Here is a 17613-nt window from a genome sequence, read left to right as displayed (position 1 = left end):
GCATTTCGTGTTGAATGTGGTAACTCGCCGTGTCGTTTTTAACCAGAAATCTCAGGGATTGAAGTCGGGGTACAATACACCAATTTCCAACATGGAAGCGCCCATCAAACTTTTCTTTGCCACAGCTTTACTCTGAAATTGTTCCTAAAAATACGACAATTTGCAAGATGAGCTCGACTTACATTCATGAACCACCATCTAATGGAAAGGTATTTTTTATCACCGTTTTCACGAAGATCACAAAATTTTGCAAAATCGGATTGTACTAACATTTAACAATTTTTGTTATCACTCATTCATGCAGAGAGAGTCAGCATGCGTTATTCACTTATAATATTATAATAATATTAAGTTATCTTCTTATTTTCGGTGCATTTTTACAACACAAAAAACATGAACATTGTAACTAAGTCAAGTGTAACATAAGCAGTGAAGTGACCTTTGTTTACACTTAGTTACACTTAGTTTGCTGTGTTGTCATCTAGCCTTTGACTTTGAGAAAGACTGTGCTAGGGTCGAAACATCAGTCTTTTAACTATGTTTTGCATTTATACCATAGGTCCTTTGGGTCGGTTATGTAGTATTTTGCAACAGCAAACAGGCCCGATCCTTCATGCAGGCAACAAATGCAATTGCCTCCATGCCCCCTTGTCATTGCCTTTGTGCCCTTGAAATGCTAGAGTAGACAGGCCCGACAGGCCCGATTCTTCATGCAGGCATGATTGCCTCCATGCCCCCTTGTCATTGCCTTTGAGCCCTTGAAATGAGAGTAGACATTTACTGTTTCCTCATAGGGTGCTCTTTACCAAGGAGAAAATGCCTTGGTGCCCTTGCCGTTTTATAGCGAAGCATATACAGGGCTGAGCTAATTCTATTTTCCCACACAGGTGTTATTAAAGACAACATGCGGCGACATTGATATTGAACTCTGGTCAAAAGAGGCTCCCAAAGCCTGTCGTAACTTTATCCAGTTGTGTTTGGAGGGTTACTACGATGGAACCATCTTTCATCGAATCATCAAAGGGTTCATGGCTCAGGGAGGTGACCCTACAGGAACTGGAGAAGGTGGAGAGTCCAGCTATGGTCATCCATTTAAGGTATATATGCCCTGCTACGCTACTACTACTGGGGGTGTCGCGGCCGACCTTAGCTGAGGTCTAAAATTCAGTTCAAATATTTTAGAGAGAAATTACTTCTTTCTCAAAAACTACATAACTTCTGTAAAAAAAAAATTATTTCAAAAGGTCACATTTTTGAGATATTGCCCAAAGTCTGGAGCGGTTATGTCCACTCAGGAAGAATAAACCGTAATCGGAACGCACACTCTGAGAATCGTATCTGACAGTAATGTTTCTCAGATTCAAATTCGGGTGGATGTAATATATATTTGTCCATACTCTTGTGACTTCAAAGTGAAATTATTCTCAAACTGCTTGATACTATCAGAGCTGCTGTACTTTTGTTTGAGTAAGTTTAAATTGCCATAAATTTTAAGAGTTGTAACCAAAGGTATACCTTCCCCTCAACCTAGAATTTGAGTTGTAAAATTTAGATAAATTTGTGTTTGTTTTGGACTTAAAATCTAAAAGGATATATTTATTGATTGTTCTGGTTTTGAATATTACCTGGTTTTTAATTTCTTTGTGTCCTATAATGTTTATCTATATATTGTTGTGTTATACATCCCAGATGTGGGGCAGCAGATCTACCAATCGTAGTATGAATTTGCTTTTGTTGTCCCTTGCCCATCTTGGGGTATAATATTGTCTTGTTTTTTGTTTTGTATTGTTAAATGGCTTTTAAAATATGAATACTAATATAACGTTTTATTGATCCCCAGGATGAGTTCCATTCACGTCTCAAGTTTGTGCGTCGAGGTTTGGTTGCCATGGCAAACGCTGGACCCAACGACAACAGTAGCCAATTCTTCTTCACCTTTGATCGATGTGAGCATTTGAATAATAAGCACACCATCTTTGGCAAGGTAATATTTAATTTTCATTACTTTCATGTTTCCAAATTATTTCGAAAGCTTTGTTGAATTCCAATGGGAGACTTTCTGGGACGATAGAGGGCAGCAGACTTACCGGGTAAATCCATTGTTCTCAGAATTATGCGCATGTTCAGAACTACGTAAACAATGGAAATTTACCCGGTATGTCTGCTGCCGCCTTGCGTTGGAAAGTCTCCTATTGCAAGCTAATTGTTCACAATTTTTATGTCAAGGGATTTGGGTACTTTTTGTAACACAAAACACAATGTCCACAGATTTACAAAACTTACACCGTTTGAAGATAATGATAGTAGGAAGCTTTACTTGAAATATTACTAACTGAGGTGCTGTAGTTTTTGTGAAATGAGTAAAACAATGTCATAAAAACACGTTTTACATGCTAAAAATTAATTTTCATCTTTTAGAGGCAATTTTTTTCCTTCTAAATTTGTTTTACTCATTTCTCAAAAAAAAAGAGCACCTAAGCAAGTAGTATTTTAAGGGAAGCTTATCATCATTAACTTCAAACTGTGTGAGTTTAATGCAAATCTGTGGACATTGTGTTTTGTGTCCTACAAAAAGTACCCAAACCCTTTAAAGGATTCGGATACTTTTTCAAAATGTCCACATATTTACATTAAACTTACAGGGTTTGAAGATAATGATAGTGGAAAGCTTCCCTTTAAATATTACTAACTAAGGTTGTGTAGTTTTTGAGAAATGAGTAAAACAAGTCGCAAAATAATTTTGTCTCATGAGACCAAAATTATTTTAGCATGTAAAATCCCCTTAACCAGTTATGATATTAGACCAGAACCATAGCATAACTGGTTAATACGTTTTTACATGCTAAAACTGAGACGAAAATTATTACTTTTACTAATTTCTCAAAACTACAGCACCTCAGAAAGTAAAATTTCAAGGGAAGCTTTCTACTATCAAAATCTTCAAACTGTATAAGTTTAATGTAAATCTGTGGACATTGTGTTTTTTGTTAGGAAAAAGTACATATACCCTTTAAAGGGTTCCCTCATGCATAAGCTAGTGTATCGGACAATAAACACAAATCTCAGGCTGATAAGCGTGAAATGCGGCCAATATTTAATCAATTGTCATTGTAATTGCCACACCCACTCTTCGGAACAACCGTCCCGTCACCATCCGTGTCTCAACTATACTGGACTCATTTAAGACTGAACTCAAAACCCACTTATTTAGATCAACCTTAGCTTGTTACAGTATAAGCTTTCTAAAATTATTTCATTTTATTTTATCGCACACCTACTTTGTTATGGTACATACATCGCATATTTAATCACTTTATGTTTCATCACTTAGAATTATAAAGTAATTGGAGAACCCTGTTATTGTATTTGTTGTTAAGAAGAACCAATAGACTCTTTGCATATGACGTGATAAGCCTAAACAGCGCCCTCACTGAGGTCAATGATTATTGGCTGAGAGTTGAGCGCAGGTATAGACGATGTGACCTCTGACATACCGCTGGGCAAAACCTTTGTGTTTTGGCAGCCAGCTAGAAAGTACACGCAATCTTACCATGACTACGCGTCTCTTTGCCTGGCAAAACATGACCTGTACAGTGTTTTGTCAATAGAGGGCGGTTTGAATGTAAACAAAGGTCACATCGACTATACACGCGTGCACGTTTCCATTGTTTGACCTCAGTGATGCAAGGCCCATGCAAGGTGTCTATATCAGATGAATCTTAGATAAAGCCGAAAGGCTCAGAGCCGCAAAAATTTACCGTTATGTCTGCTGCCGCCAGCATTTATAAACATTGATTTTTTTTTTTTTCGTTTTTTTTAGGTGGTGGGTAATACCATCTTTAACATGATCAAGCTTTCAGAGGTTGAAATCGGCACAGATGACAGACCAGTCTATCCTCCCAAAATCAAGTCAACTGAGGTATGTCATACAAGAGAAAAATATTGAAATCTCAAACAGCATATTTAGCTGGGCCCATTTTCATAGAACTGCTTAATATTGTCTGATAAGCAGAAATAAGCAGGATACCTGTCACACATTGCACATGGTAGCTTGGCTGGTAACCTCCTTCTGGTAAGCATAATTTTGTTGTGCTTAGCTAGTTTTTGTGCTTAAACAGCTCAATGAAATTGGGTCCTGTGGTCGATCTCACAAACAGTTAGGACTAGTCCTAACTTACAACTAGTCCTAGGAGATATTAAAAACTTAAAGGCAGTGGACACTATTGGTAACTACTCAAAATAATTATTAGCATAAAAACTTACTTGGTAACGAGTAATGGGGAGAGGTTGATGGTATTAATAAACATTGTGAGAAACGGCTCCCTCTGAAGTGCCATAGTTTTTGAGAAAGACGTAATTTTCCACGAATTTGATTTCGAGACCTGAAGTTTAGAATTTGAGGTCTCAAAATCAACCATCTAAACACACACACCTTCGTGTGACAAGGGTGTTTTTTTCTTTCATTTTATCTCGCAACTTCGATGACCGATTGAGCTCAAATTTTCACAGGTTTGTTATTTTATGCATATTAAGCTTGGGCGATATCGAATTATTTTATTCACGATATATCGCCGATAATATATCGCGATATTCGATATAATCGCGATTAACTAAATTTTACATCATCAGTCTTCAAACTCCCAGTGAAAGTTGTAGAAGAGACAATCATAGCATAAAAGAGGTGTTATAATGAACTATTCTTCTGGTTTTACTCCAAACCTATGGGGTGCAAGATGTCTCAGCTAGGAAATACATCGCGATATTGTGATACTAAATCGAAATATCGATATATCGCGATATATCGCGATATATCGATGTTTCGATTAAAACCAAATTGAACCGATATCGAAATTGTTTCCAAATTAATATTGCGATATTCGATAATATCGTGAGCTTAATGCATATGTTGAGATACAGCAACTGTGAAGGCTAGTCTTTGACAATACCAATAGTGTCCACTGTCTTTAAACAGCTCTATGAAATTAGGCCCTGTGGTCGATATCACAAACAGTTAGGACTAGTCCTAACTTAGAACTAGTCCTAGGAGATATTACAAACTTAAGGCTAGTCGATAAGGGCAAATTACATAATCCTACCTCTTGTGCATATTGTTGAAAAATCATTTGCCCTAATAGTTTCAACACTAACATTGTGTGTGTGTGCGATTCTAAAAAATAAAGGTCTTGGCGAATCCATTTGATGACATCGTTCCTCGAGAACTCAAGAAAGAGAAGGACAAGGAAGTCAAGAAGAAGAGTAAATCCAAAGCCACAAAGTAAGTTCAATTCATTCAAGATCTAAAACAACAACTATTTTATAGGTAATAATTTTTGTGAGTGTAAAATGAGAATAGTTTTGTGAATTCAAAGATTGAATGTTTCATTGAATGAATGGAATAAGAGTTGAAAAGTTCACTCAAGGATCAAGAATGGCAACTCTAATCAGGTTCAACAAAGCATTTTTAACTGATCTTTGGTCATTTTATTATTTAAACCACGAGTTAAAGCATTTTTAAAGGCAGTGGACACTATTGGAAATGACTCAAAATAATTATCAGCATAAAACCTTACTTGGTGACGAGTATTAGGGAGAGTTTGGTGGTATAAAACATTATGAGAAACAGCTCCCTTTGAAGTGCCATAGTTTTCAAGAAAGAAGTAATTTTCCACGAATTTGATTTCGAGACCTCAGATTGAGAACTTGAGGTCTCGAAATCAACCATCTAAACGCACACAACTTTGTGTGACAAGGGTGTTTTCTTCTTTCATTATTATCTGGCAACTTCGACGACCGATTGAGCTCAAATTTTCACAGGTTGGTTATTTTATGCATATGTTGAGATACACCAACTGTGAAGGCTAGTCTTTGACAATTACCAATAGTGTCCACTGCCTTTAACATTTCTATTTTTTTATTTATTTATTATTCCTTACAATAACACAATCTAGGAAAGCAGAAAGGAAAATGAACACAAGTACTTAAAATTGGAGTCGGGGTGTAATTATTTTCAGTCGACTACCGATTACAGACTATTTTTCTGGAGTAGTACTTCAGTACAAGAATTGAGTACAGGTACCATGCCTTGTAGAACCGTATTGCTATAGGTAATAGAGTATAATCAAAATGAGCTTATGTAGACACTGGACACCTTTGGTAATTGTCAAAGACCAGTCTTCTCACTTGCTGTATCGTAACAAATGCATTTAACTAACAAACCTGTGAAAACTTGAGCTCAATAGGAGACTTTCCAACGCTAGGCGGCAGCAGACATACCGGGTAAATTTCCATTGTTTACGTAGTTCTGAACATGCGCATAATTCTGAGAACAATGGATTTACCCGGTAAGTCTGCTGCCCTCTATCGTCCCAGAAAGTCTCCCATTGGTCATTGAAGTTGCAAGATAATAATGGAAGAAAAAAACACCCTTGTCACACAAAGTGGTGTGCTTTCAGATGCTTGATTTCGGGCGAAATCAAATTCAAATATGTTAGTGGAAAATTATGTCTTTCTCGAAAACTACGTCACTTTAGAGGCAGCTGATCTCACAATGTTTTATACTATCAACAGCTCTCCATTGCTTGTTACCAAGTAAGTTTTCATTCCAACAATTATTTTGAGTAATTACCAATAGAGTCGAGAACAAGGATCACTTTAGTTTCTCCCAATTATCAAAAACTTCTTCCTAAAATTGTTCGCTCCCCTTCCTGTTTGCCTGAGAAATGAACTTCCCGGTATACATGGATCTAGGTAGGTTTTCCTTACCCATCTGAAATAATAATTCTAATTGGACACCTATAAAAGTTGTCTTTGCACTAATTTTTCATGTCATTCATGTTCAAAATCAGCAGGGCATTATTAATATTTTGTTTTTATTTGTCTTTATCATACTCTTATGATTAGTTGGCCACGGGATGGTACATTTTATTTTTTATTTTTAATTATGCACTTTTGCATTTTTGAACCTTCATTTGTATGGTACTCCACTACTGACTACAGGACTCCTGGATTTTACTATTACATTTATAACTATTGTTATCTTCCAGTAGGCGCTAATCCACCAATCAGATGCTCGAACTGGAGGGCGGTTTAAAAAGCTATAACCTACTCACAGTTTTTTTTATTGCACACTGCGTATTGTGAGTGTCAATGCGTCACGCTCCGCATACGGACAGTGCAAAAATTTCATTCTAAACTTTGCGCATGCATGCTGTTCATTGCGAAATAACTTTCTGAAATTTTAAACTTTATGCGTTGCACGTGAGACTGGAAGATAAATTTGTTAACACACGCGCGCTCGTGGCATACGGACAATTATAGTGGTCAGCGTGCCATATCCAACTCGGCCTACACGTTGGATATGGGGCGCATAAGCGCTATATTTTTCCGCTTCCACTTGTGCTTGCGTGATTACTTATAATTATTGTTTAATGTATTTTCAAGTGGTGCAAATGGAAATAAACCAAACAAACCCCAAAACAAGTACTGCAACACTACCTTGTCAAGCCATATTTCTATTCCTGTAAACACATATACCCACAGTGAGCATGCAATGTAAATGTATTTGTAAGTGTTTCACGCCATCTTGTCTTGCAGGAATTTCAGTTTGTTATCATTTGGTGAGGAAGCTGAAGAAGATGAAGAGGAAGTCAATGAAGCAAGTCTCAAGATGAAACATAAGAGTAAGAGTGCTCATGACCTCGGCAACGACCCGAACCTCAGCTCTATTGCTGCTGTTGATGTAGAGTAAGTTTATTTAATCAAGAATGCTTATGTAGTCTTTATGCTTACTTTGTAAGCGCGCGTTAGGCGTGGAATGAGGTGCATACTGGTCTAGCTAGCGATGGACGCTTGCTGGACCTCACTAAACAGCAAGCGATTGTGCAATTGGGATTTGCGAAGTAAAGGTCTATGCTTATGTTTTTGAAAAATGTAAAAAACAAATCCAGAGGTACTAAAGAGCCACATTCCACTCCCCCTGTATGTCATTTGTTTTTCAACTCTGGAATGGTATTTCAGGGGGCATTGACCCAAACCTAAGCTCTATTCAAGAACAATCATGTAGTCTTCATAAACCATCCCAAAAACTTGGTAAGCACTCATCAGTTGTGGAATGAGGTGCATGCTGACCTAGAAAGCGATGATCGCTAGCTGGAACTCGTTCAACAGTAAAGCGGTTGCGCAATGGATATTTGCGAACAGTTCTATGGTTACGTTTTTGAAAAATTTAAAAACGAATCCAGAGGTATTAAAGAGCCACATTTTACTGGGTGTTATTTTGACAACACTGGAATGGTGTTTCAGGGGGCGTTGACCCAAACCTTAGCTCTATTGCTGCTGTTGATGTAGAGTAAGTTTATTTAATCAAGAATGCTTAGGTAGCTACATTGTATCTTCTTGCTTATTAAACGCTTTTGAAAATATCACAGGCATATTACTCGGGTGGGTTTTAAACCCACGACCATTGCCATTCTAGAGCAGTGTCTTACCAACTAGACAATCGAGACTGCCAAGCTATAGGCAGTTTGAATCCTATATTTTAGCAGCTGGTACCGCAACGATTTAATAGATGGAAATTTGCATCGGGGGATAAAGAAAATTAATTTTGGTTTTACCCATTTACACTGTGAAAAAAATCACAAGCGTATTATTCACTGGACTTTTTGACTGTTACTTAGGAAAGGTAAAACTGCATCGTCGTCGTCGTCATCAGATGAAGAGGAAGATATTCTTGAGGAGAAGTCCGAGGAGATTAGATTTGACGCTGAGATGAAGGAATCAATACGCAAGAAACTAATGAAGAAATCATTAGATAAGCCAATCCAGAGTCATCAAGAAAAAGACACCAGTAGTAAAGAAACAAGAAGGTCAGAATTTTGGGATTAAAATTGTCAATTTCTAGCGGCCGTCAATGTCTATGTCAGGCATGCAACTTTTCAGCTGATCAGCTGATTTCCTTTTTTTTCCTTTTCAAAACAGTGCCATAGAAAACTGAAAACACTGTACAAAAGTAAAGTGTGATCGGCCATTTCCTGTTTTTGTTTGCAATTAGAAAGTTGCATGTCTGCTATATTGAACCAGAAACGCGTCACCTAATTACTTTGGTGTTCAATTTGTTTTGTTAATGACATGATACACACTCTTGCACTTTAATTGCACTTCTTGCTGTTTAATTCTTTCAGTGTAACTGTACAATCTGTTTTGTATGTATTCCAAGAGTGCCATTATCATACATGTTATCGCATTGATACAGTTATTATAATATGCTATATATATTTGAACTTGTTGTTGTTGTTCAGTTGTACAGTGCATAACCTATTGTTCCTGTTTCAGTTTCCATAGTATGAAAATGTATGGCTTTAATTTAGCACTCCGCAGAGACAATTTGATCGTCAAATTGAGCCAATGAGACTTGTGCGGCTGAGTCGTTGAGGTCCTAATCTCTTGTGTCTGATGAGTTAAGCCCGGTTCATACCCCCGGCTCAAACGAATTTTGACGTCACACGCCGGTTCTTGCTGCGAATGTTTCGCTGGAGTTGAACACAGTTCAACTGTTCTGAATTAGAGACCAATTCAGAACTCACTCTGCCGTAGTACAGTTAAGACCCTATAAGCCAAAGTAGTAGTCCCAGCCTATTTTCTACCTTCCGCCCAGGTAGTAGTTAAAAAGCAGGACAGTGTTTTTCAGAACTGAGAAGTCTCCCGAAAAAAACTGAAAAAGCTAATCTGCGATAGTAGACAGTTCTCTAAAGAACAAACTCTACCTGGCAAGTAGAGTAGACATACACATGGTGTAACCGCAAACCAAATATATATTGTTGCGAGTTAATCGTCAAAATTTGTATTTGCAGTAGCAGGAAGTACAAACCGGGCTTTAACTACATTGTGGGTTTTCCATCCCAGTCATAAAGACTAGCCACATCGTGTCTTTGATTTAGTCTCTTAATTCCTGTAATCCACCCATGGGTGGTCAAGACGAGGCCATGTCAAGGGCTGATGGTTAGTTTTAACCGATTAGCTCTTGGGGCTTCTGTCAATCATCATGCTTGACCCTTAACCATTAGTAAAGAGTTAATGGCACTGGACACGTTTGTTAGGCCAAGTAAAAAAAAAAACATGTTTCGCGTCCCCGCCATCTTCCTTTTTACAGGCCGCCTCCTTTTTTATTTTATTTTTTTTATGCACATTTTTTATTTTATTTTTTTAAATAGGGTTATTTTAAATGATCTCAGTGAATGCCTCGACTAAATTGTTTCATTTATGTTTTGTGTATTTCAGCAGTAGAAAAAAACAATGGATATTTGACATTTTAACAAAAAGAATGGCGGCCATCTTGAAAAAAAAATAATAAAATAAAAAGCCCCTCTTCCTCCTTTTTTTGAAAAACCCGGATGTGAAACATGGTTTTTTTTTACTCGGCCTTAGTTGTCCAAGAGTCCAAGACCAGTATTTTTACTTTGGTGTATCCCAACATAATATGCCTAAAATAACAAAGCTGTGATTTATGATATACACTGATCATAGTATCCTTTTGTCATTGCTTGTGTTTTACCTGTTACTTTACTTTTTAAGTAACAATTTATTTCTAGCCTTCGAGGAAAGACTCTGCTGCTAGGGTTTTCGACCCTAGTCATCGGGCCATTAACTATTTGTGGCTTTTGTTTTTTATTTCTTCAGTATAGTTTTATTTACGCATTGTGCATTTTTAACTATTTACTTTGATTGTTTGTGTGAAGTGCTTTGGGCACCTTTTTAGGCATGGTCTGCATTATATAAGGTATTTTATTGAGATTATTATTATCATACTCGTATTATTACCACTATTACTTAAAAATACAGATTATCGTAAACATTTTGCTTTGGTTATTTTATCAGTACATGTGATGCATTATTTGAATGCATCAATGTGTGCATTGTTTATCAAATCATTTATCTTTTAGAATAGTCTTGAATCAGTTCAATAGGAGACTTTCCAACGCTAGGTGGCAGCAGACATACCGGGTAAATTTCCATTGTTTACTTAGTTCTGAACATGCGCATAATTCTGAGAACAATGGATTTACCCGGTAAGTCTGCTGCCCTCTATCGTCCCAGAAAGTCTCCCATTGAGAAGTTGTTTTGCTTGTTAGGTTTTAGAAAAACCAAGATGTATAAAGAATAAAAAAAAAATCCAAACTCAAAATTTAGTTTGAGTTTGGAAGGTATAAATGTATGAGGCCTAGTTGCAAATCCATAGATTAAGTGTATTATTTGAATGCATCAATGTGTGCATTTTTTATCAAGTCATTTATCTTTTAGAACAGTCTTTAATCAGTTCAATTGAGAAGTTATTTTGCCTGTCAGGGTTGAGAAAAACCAAGAGGTATAAAGAATAAAAAAAATCCAATCTCAAAATTTAGTGAGTTTGGAAGGTATGAGGCCTAGTTGCAAATCTATAGATTAAGTCTATGTTCAGATTATCTAGGTTAAAGCCCGTTTCATACTCTCTGCGAATGCGAAGCGAATTTTGATGTCACAAATGTTTCACAGAAGTTGAGCACAAGTTAACTGATGCGATTTATTCGGTGGGTGTTTGTTATGACAAAATTCGTATTGCATTTGCATTTTTGCAGGAAGTATAGACGGGGTTTTAATCGAGCAAATGATTGCTAAGACTAAGAAAATCTAGCTTATATTTTTTTGAAGTGCAGAGATGAGTTACGTAAAGAATCAGATCAACTGAAGAAAGAATTAAGGGCATCAAAGAAGAGGAATAATGAGGATCCGAGTAATGAGGAGATTAAGAAACCAACAGGAAGCGATCAGGAAGAGGAGGAGAAATCAAAAGGTCAGTGGAAATACTCGTTACTTGTTACTCGTTACTCAATATGCAAAGAGCCTTCCACTTCATTGCACCTTCGTTATGGAACGACTTACCGCTTCATATTCGTCAAGCTGTCTCTCGTCAGATTTTCAAGGGAGTTTTAAAGACTCATTTGTTTGAATCTTTCTTTTGTAACAATTGCTTTTAGTATAAATTTTATAAAAGTATATTTTTTCTTTGTCATTTTTTTTATGTTTTGTGTTGCGCATAGAGTCTTCTGCATTATGCGCCATATAAATGTATCGTATTATTGTAATTATTATTATTATTTTTATTACTCATAACTCATCACTCATAACTCTTTGGAAGAAATATTGCTAATACTTTTTTGTTTACAATTCTCTTTTTGCCAGTGTCATCCAAGTTTACAAGGAAAAATATACTCATCACATTGAACATGCATCTGAGAAATTGATTTAATTAAACTGTTAAACACAACCCCTATTGAACAAACATTGCATCAATTTATAATTTCTTTGCCCTCACTAAAATATAAGTATTCAAACAAGTATAGTAAATGGTGTTTTTTCGGCCAATTATTCATTGGTTTTCTGTAATAGTGATATTGCAAGTATATTTAAAAGTGAATAATTTTCCCTGAATGTTTTCAAATTCATGTACCTGGGAAGGCAATTGAATTATAAAGTAGTGCTAATTTTGTTATAGGAACTGAGCAAACCAACGACATGCTGTCAGAGTTTCGTCAGCAGAAGAAAAAGTTCAGACAGATGAAGAAAAATCAAGTGCTGGGTAACAACAGAGAGCAACAGGTTAGTGTTTCAATCACGGCTAGAATGGCATGTGAACCCTAGAACTTACATCAACTCTACTTCTTGTGTTTGCATATGGAGAGTAAACTGAACTGCATGGTGTAATAGTAACTGACCATTGAATATGAGGACACCATTCAAATACCTTACAACATGGCGTCTTTTTTATGGATGTGTGTGCATGCTTGCGCCGTAGAAATCAAACCGGGAACGCTGGGCGCTTCATTGATGAACTTGTTTAGACGTGCATCAATTTGCCCTACAAGATGGCGATTTTTCAATGCAACAAACGGGTTATTCGATACGGTCTACATTAGTATCACACAAGTGCAGTCGTCGATTTCACCAAACTCTTCCTAACTTAGGATTAATCTTGGGACTTAGGACGAGTAAGTCCCGTATCCAAATACGTAGGACGCATTGAACTCATCCTAAGTTAGGACGGGTTACTCGTCCTAACTCTAGATAGGATTAATCCCAGCGTTTCGTGAAATCGCCTAACGTCCCTTCCAAGGAGGTTTTTCTTTTTTTCCATATTCCATGAGTGCAAGTGTAACAAATTTATTTTCAGCAAATGCGATGTGCAGCTTCAGAAAATAAAATACCCTGAATATTAAAGAACAGCTGGATATTATTGTGGAACAGCTCGATACTCAGGGTGTGACTGCTTTGATTCTTTTGGATTCGTGAGGAGGCATGGTTGGCTTTTGCGTAAAGCGCTCGCCTCTGACCAAGGTGCCCCTGGCTCGATACCCCTCCAGGGCCATATGTGAGTTGAGTTGAACGTTGGTTCTGTGCTGTGCCACGAGGGTTTTCCTGACCATTCTGTCTTCCTCCCTCGGGAAAAAATCAAACACTTTCGGTCTCTGGTTGTGCTCTGTGGTCATAATGGGTTGATGTGGCTGGCTGCCAGGCACCCCTTGCATGCCTGCTTCTCAACCACGTTGTGGCCACGTGGAGTTCAGCTCTTAGCTGCGAGTAACGATGGTAAGTCCCTAAATGCTGAAAAATCCAATCCACGTGGTACTCCCGCTAGGATTCGAACCGAGGTCCCAGAGGTGGAAGGCAAGCACCAAGACGCCAACCTGACTCCCTGATGTATGTTGAAAACTAGAGGATGGAAATTAATTTAATCTTCCTTTTAGGTTTTAACTTAAGACACAGCTTGTTCTCCTACACGTAATTACATGTTTGTGCACAGTCATTCGTTTGCTCTTTGTTTTCTTCTGTGTTTGATCCTTGGTAACTAGTTTCTGAGTTGTAATCTGTTGTTGCTATAAATACTTGTAAGTATTGACATCGGTGGGATTTATTAGGTTTTGGCTGCTGTACTGTTGACACTGTCATCTTTTAACACCTTACATTGTACATGCCATGCAAAGCCATCTGATCCTAATGATGCATGCTTTATGCATGGTCATGACCTATTAATACTCAATCCTGTGTATGGGTGATCGGCCAACAAACATCCAGATCTTGAAACACCGACTTGCAATCTTGTCCAATTTCTAGTGACTGTCCAAATTCTAGTGCATGAGTTACATGGATTCAGGACAGTGTTGTAGCCACAGTGGGCGGTGCGGGACGGGCCTGCCTAGAAGTAACAATGTTCGCCCAGCACTCTGAGCAAAATACACTGTGCTGCCTAGCACAGATTTCCCCCAGATTGCACTGCAGTAGCGATGGCCCCTTATCTAAACAGGAATAATTTGGTTGATCTTCTCGCTCTTGGTGGACTAAATTGGAATTAGAGCCCACCACTAAAATTGGTTCAGGAGATACATAATTTATTTTGTCATTATTTTATTATTGACCAACATTGTTTTTTTGTTAAAGGCAGTGGACACTATTGGTAATTGTCAAAGACTAGCCATCACAGTTAGTGTATCTCAACATAAGCATAAAATGACAAACCTGTGAAAATTTGTGCTCAATTGGTCATCGAACTTGCGAGATAAAAATGAAAGAAAAAACACCCTTGTCACACGAAGTTGTGTGCGTTTAGATGGTTGATTTCGAGACCTCAAGCTCTAAACTTGAGGTCTTGAAATCAAATTCGTGGAAAATTACTTCTTTCTCGAAAACTATGGCACTTCAGAGGAAGCCGTTTCTCACAATGTTTTATACCATCAACCTCTCCCCATTACTCGTTACCAAGGAAGGTTTTGTGCTAATAATTATTTTGAGTAATTACCAATAGTGTCCATTGCCTTTAAGGTGAATATTTTAACCTGCTTTATTTACTATTGTTGGTTCTCAACATCACGATAAAGAAGAATTGTTCATTGTAAGCTTAGTTTTTATTTTTGCCTTTGAAAGCGAAAACAAGGAAGAAATATTAATATTTTTTTCAAACATGACATTAAACAAACTTAATATAGTAGACCCCACATCCACCTACTTTCAAATTTAAAACTTAGCGATAACCCCAAGGTCAAAAATTAAAATTGGTACTTTTTTTCAAAACGAGCAACTTACATTTACATGTACAAATGTACATGGTTAGCGTCAAACCTCAAGTTATGATAAAGCCTAACGTTGTTTTTATTTTTGATAACAGATCGAAAAGTAGGAAGTTGAAATTGATATTATGTTTTCTTAATCCTGTTGAATTTGGCCGGGATAGCATTAGTCAAATTTACTCCTTATATACAGTTTCCATGTAAAGCAAGTAAATCCCATGTGCCAAGAAAATATTCAGTTTTGGAGGAGCAGGTTCATGCCAAGGGCACATTTGATTAAGCCTGTGCGACTAGTGAGGAAGCCTCGACTTTTGATTGCTTAGTCGAGTCGCGACTAACATTTTTCAACTACTCAGTTAATCGTGCTGCCATGACTACTGCAAAAATAGTCGCCACTACCTGCCTGGTGAACCAATTGTGTCGCTTTTGACTATTCATGACAACATAAGTTACCTACTAAACACAATCAGACATCAGTGACACAATCCCTCAATCCTTTCAGCTTGAATTCTACTATATTGCGCCTGCGGCAAACAATATGCCTCTGCATCTTGGGAAATTGAAAATTAGTCGGGACTAGTGTCGAGAGTCGTGACTATTTGAGGCGCGACTGGTCGACTTTTAACTTCCACTTGTCACCCAAGCCTATATTTGATGTATTATTTGTGGCCAGTTCCCTGCAAGTTGTGTCGAAATAACTCAATTTGTGAACTTCTCTGCAAAACTCTGATTTGAACAGCAGTTTTGATAACTTACTTAGTTTTAGGATATTCTTACAGAAATTTTAAACATCCTGTGCCACTTTCTTATCATTCATGTGCAAGCGTCCCCTTTTTTACTATATCTCTGTTTTATGTAACATTTTATTCTTACTTGAAAGTAATTTCTGTGCCATGTTTCTTGTTATTGAACCTTGTCAATGTTGTTTATCACACCGATGAATCACTCTCATGCTAAATATGTTTCCAGTCAAGATATGAAAGAGCAGGCTGTTGTTTAATTTGTAAAAAAAAAAAAAAAAAAAATTCACCAACAAATTATGATGGAAAACAGCTTCGAGCACGAACTGATTTCTGTCTTAGATAAAAAAATAAAAACTGGCAAAAGAGTATGTGCTCTTGGCATCTGTTTGTATTAAGGATATGTTTTTGATATTGTTTGTTTGTTAGTTACAAGAACACGTTGCCTTGGATCGGTGGCATTGGTCTTTGAAAAGCGTTTGAAACCGTTTGTTATAAAAGGGATATGGTTGGAAAGATGATTTAAAAGTAGAATACAATGATCCACACAACCATGCCTTGAAATTGCACGGTTTTCCTTTTACCTCGTCGACTTACATGGTCGGCCATTTATGGGAGTCAAATTTTTGACTCCCATAAACGGCCGACCGTTTTAGTTCGCACAGTAAAAGGAAAACCACACAATTTCGAGGCAAACTTGTGTGGATCATTGTATTCTACTTTTAAATCATCTTTCCAACCATATATGCATTCTATAAAAGTTTGACTACATTGTACATGTACATGCGGCGTAGTTAGATAATCCAGTTTGTTATCGGACCCTCCAATAAACTTGGATTGAACAGCCTCCTAAGATACTTAAAACAGCAAGTCTTTTTTGTTTATAACACCTTATTTTTTGTTTTACCCATGTACGATGATGTGTGTTAGCATTCTATACTCTGTAAAAAAAAATAGGCATATTACTCGGGTGGGATTGGAACCCACGACCATTCTAGAGCAGTGTCTTTACCAACTAGACCACCGAGATTGCTCGGTACCTAGAGGCAGTTTAAACCCTTTTTTTTTAAGCAGCTGGTGTTAATGTTTATTATACATCAAAAGTCTGCAGGGTTAGGCCTACTTGACTACTTCACCCTCTTTCATCAGTTGTGCGCAAAGAGGCACACTTTTTCTGTAGGAAAAATAGAGCAGTAGGGCCTACTGCAGAGTTTATGTAAGCTGGAAAGGTGGTGTTGTAGGTTTTCATTTTGTTTAACCTCAGGATTCAAATTATTCACTCCTTTCAAATTGCTTGTCTCTTCAACAATATTTATTCAAAGAGCAGACCTGGCATTTCATCTTAGAGAGGGCAAGGTCATTTTTTTTTTTCAAAGGGCACTTCCATTGGAAAATCTTAAAGTCAATTGGAAACTTTCGAAGGGGCACCAAGGCCAAGACCAGGGGCAGAGTCCAGACCTGGAAGAGACTTTGTTCGACTGGATACAAAACATACATGTTGGAAGTTGAAGAAGGTTAAAGATGTTTGTCTGCTCAGTGTTAGCCCAAGCTGGCTGCATTGTATCACTTTAATTGCTCTTCCAACCTATCATATATGATTAGAATCAGTTTTTGGTGATGTTGTCTGTAGTATAAAACAATCGGCAAATTATAAGGATATCTGTCTTTCGTCATCAAGAACGTATTTTTTTTCAGATTTTTGTTCTAAAAAAATGATTGAAAATATAGGCTTCCCAGCACTGTATGCTTCGTTTTTGAAAGGGCAAGGGCACCAAGGCATT

General features: G+C 37.3%; 1 protein-coding gene across 1 annotated transcript in view; it reads left to right on the top strand.

The window, feature by feature from the left end:
* Positions 1-35: 35 nt before the first annotated feature.
* LOC117297595 (spliceosome-associated protein CWC27 homolog) overlaps positions 36-17613 on the top strand; it is a 34673-nt gene continuing 17095 nt past the window's right edge. Inside the window, exons 1-9 of the mRNA XM_033780708.1 lie at positions 36-209; positions 888-1097; positions 1841-1984; positions 3821-3919; positions 5181-5275; positions 7594-7743; positions 8676-8864; positions 11688-11824; positions 12527-12630. Coding sequence (XP_033636599.1) covers positions 168-209; positions 888-1097; positions 1841-1984; positions 3821-3919; positions 5181-5275; positions 7594-7743; positions 8676-8864; positions 11688-11824; positions 12527-12630 — 1170 coding nt within the window. The 5' untranslated portion in view covers positions 36-167. The remainder of the gene's footprint in view (positions 210-887; positions 1098-1840; positions 1985-3820; positions 3920-5180; positions 5276-7593; positions 7744-8675; positions 8865-11687; positions 11825-12526; positions 12631-17613) is intronic.

Source organism: Asterias rubens, chromosome 12 (assembly GCF_902459465.1).
Source record: "Asterias rubens chromosome 12, eAstRub1.3, whole genome shotgun sequence".
Lineage (NCBI taxonomy): Eukaryota > Metazoa > Echinodermata > Asteroidea > Forcipulatida > Asteriidae > Asterias > Asterias rubens.
Note: the sequence above shows the minus strand (reverse complement) of the source record. Positions and strands in the feature narration are given on the sequence as shown.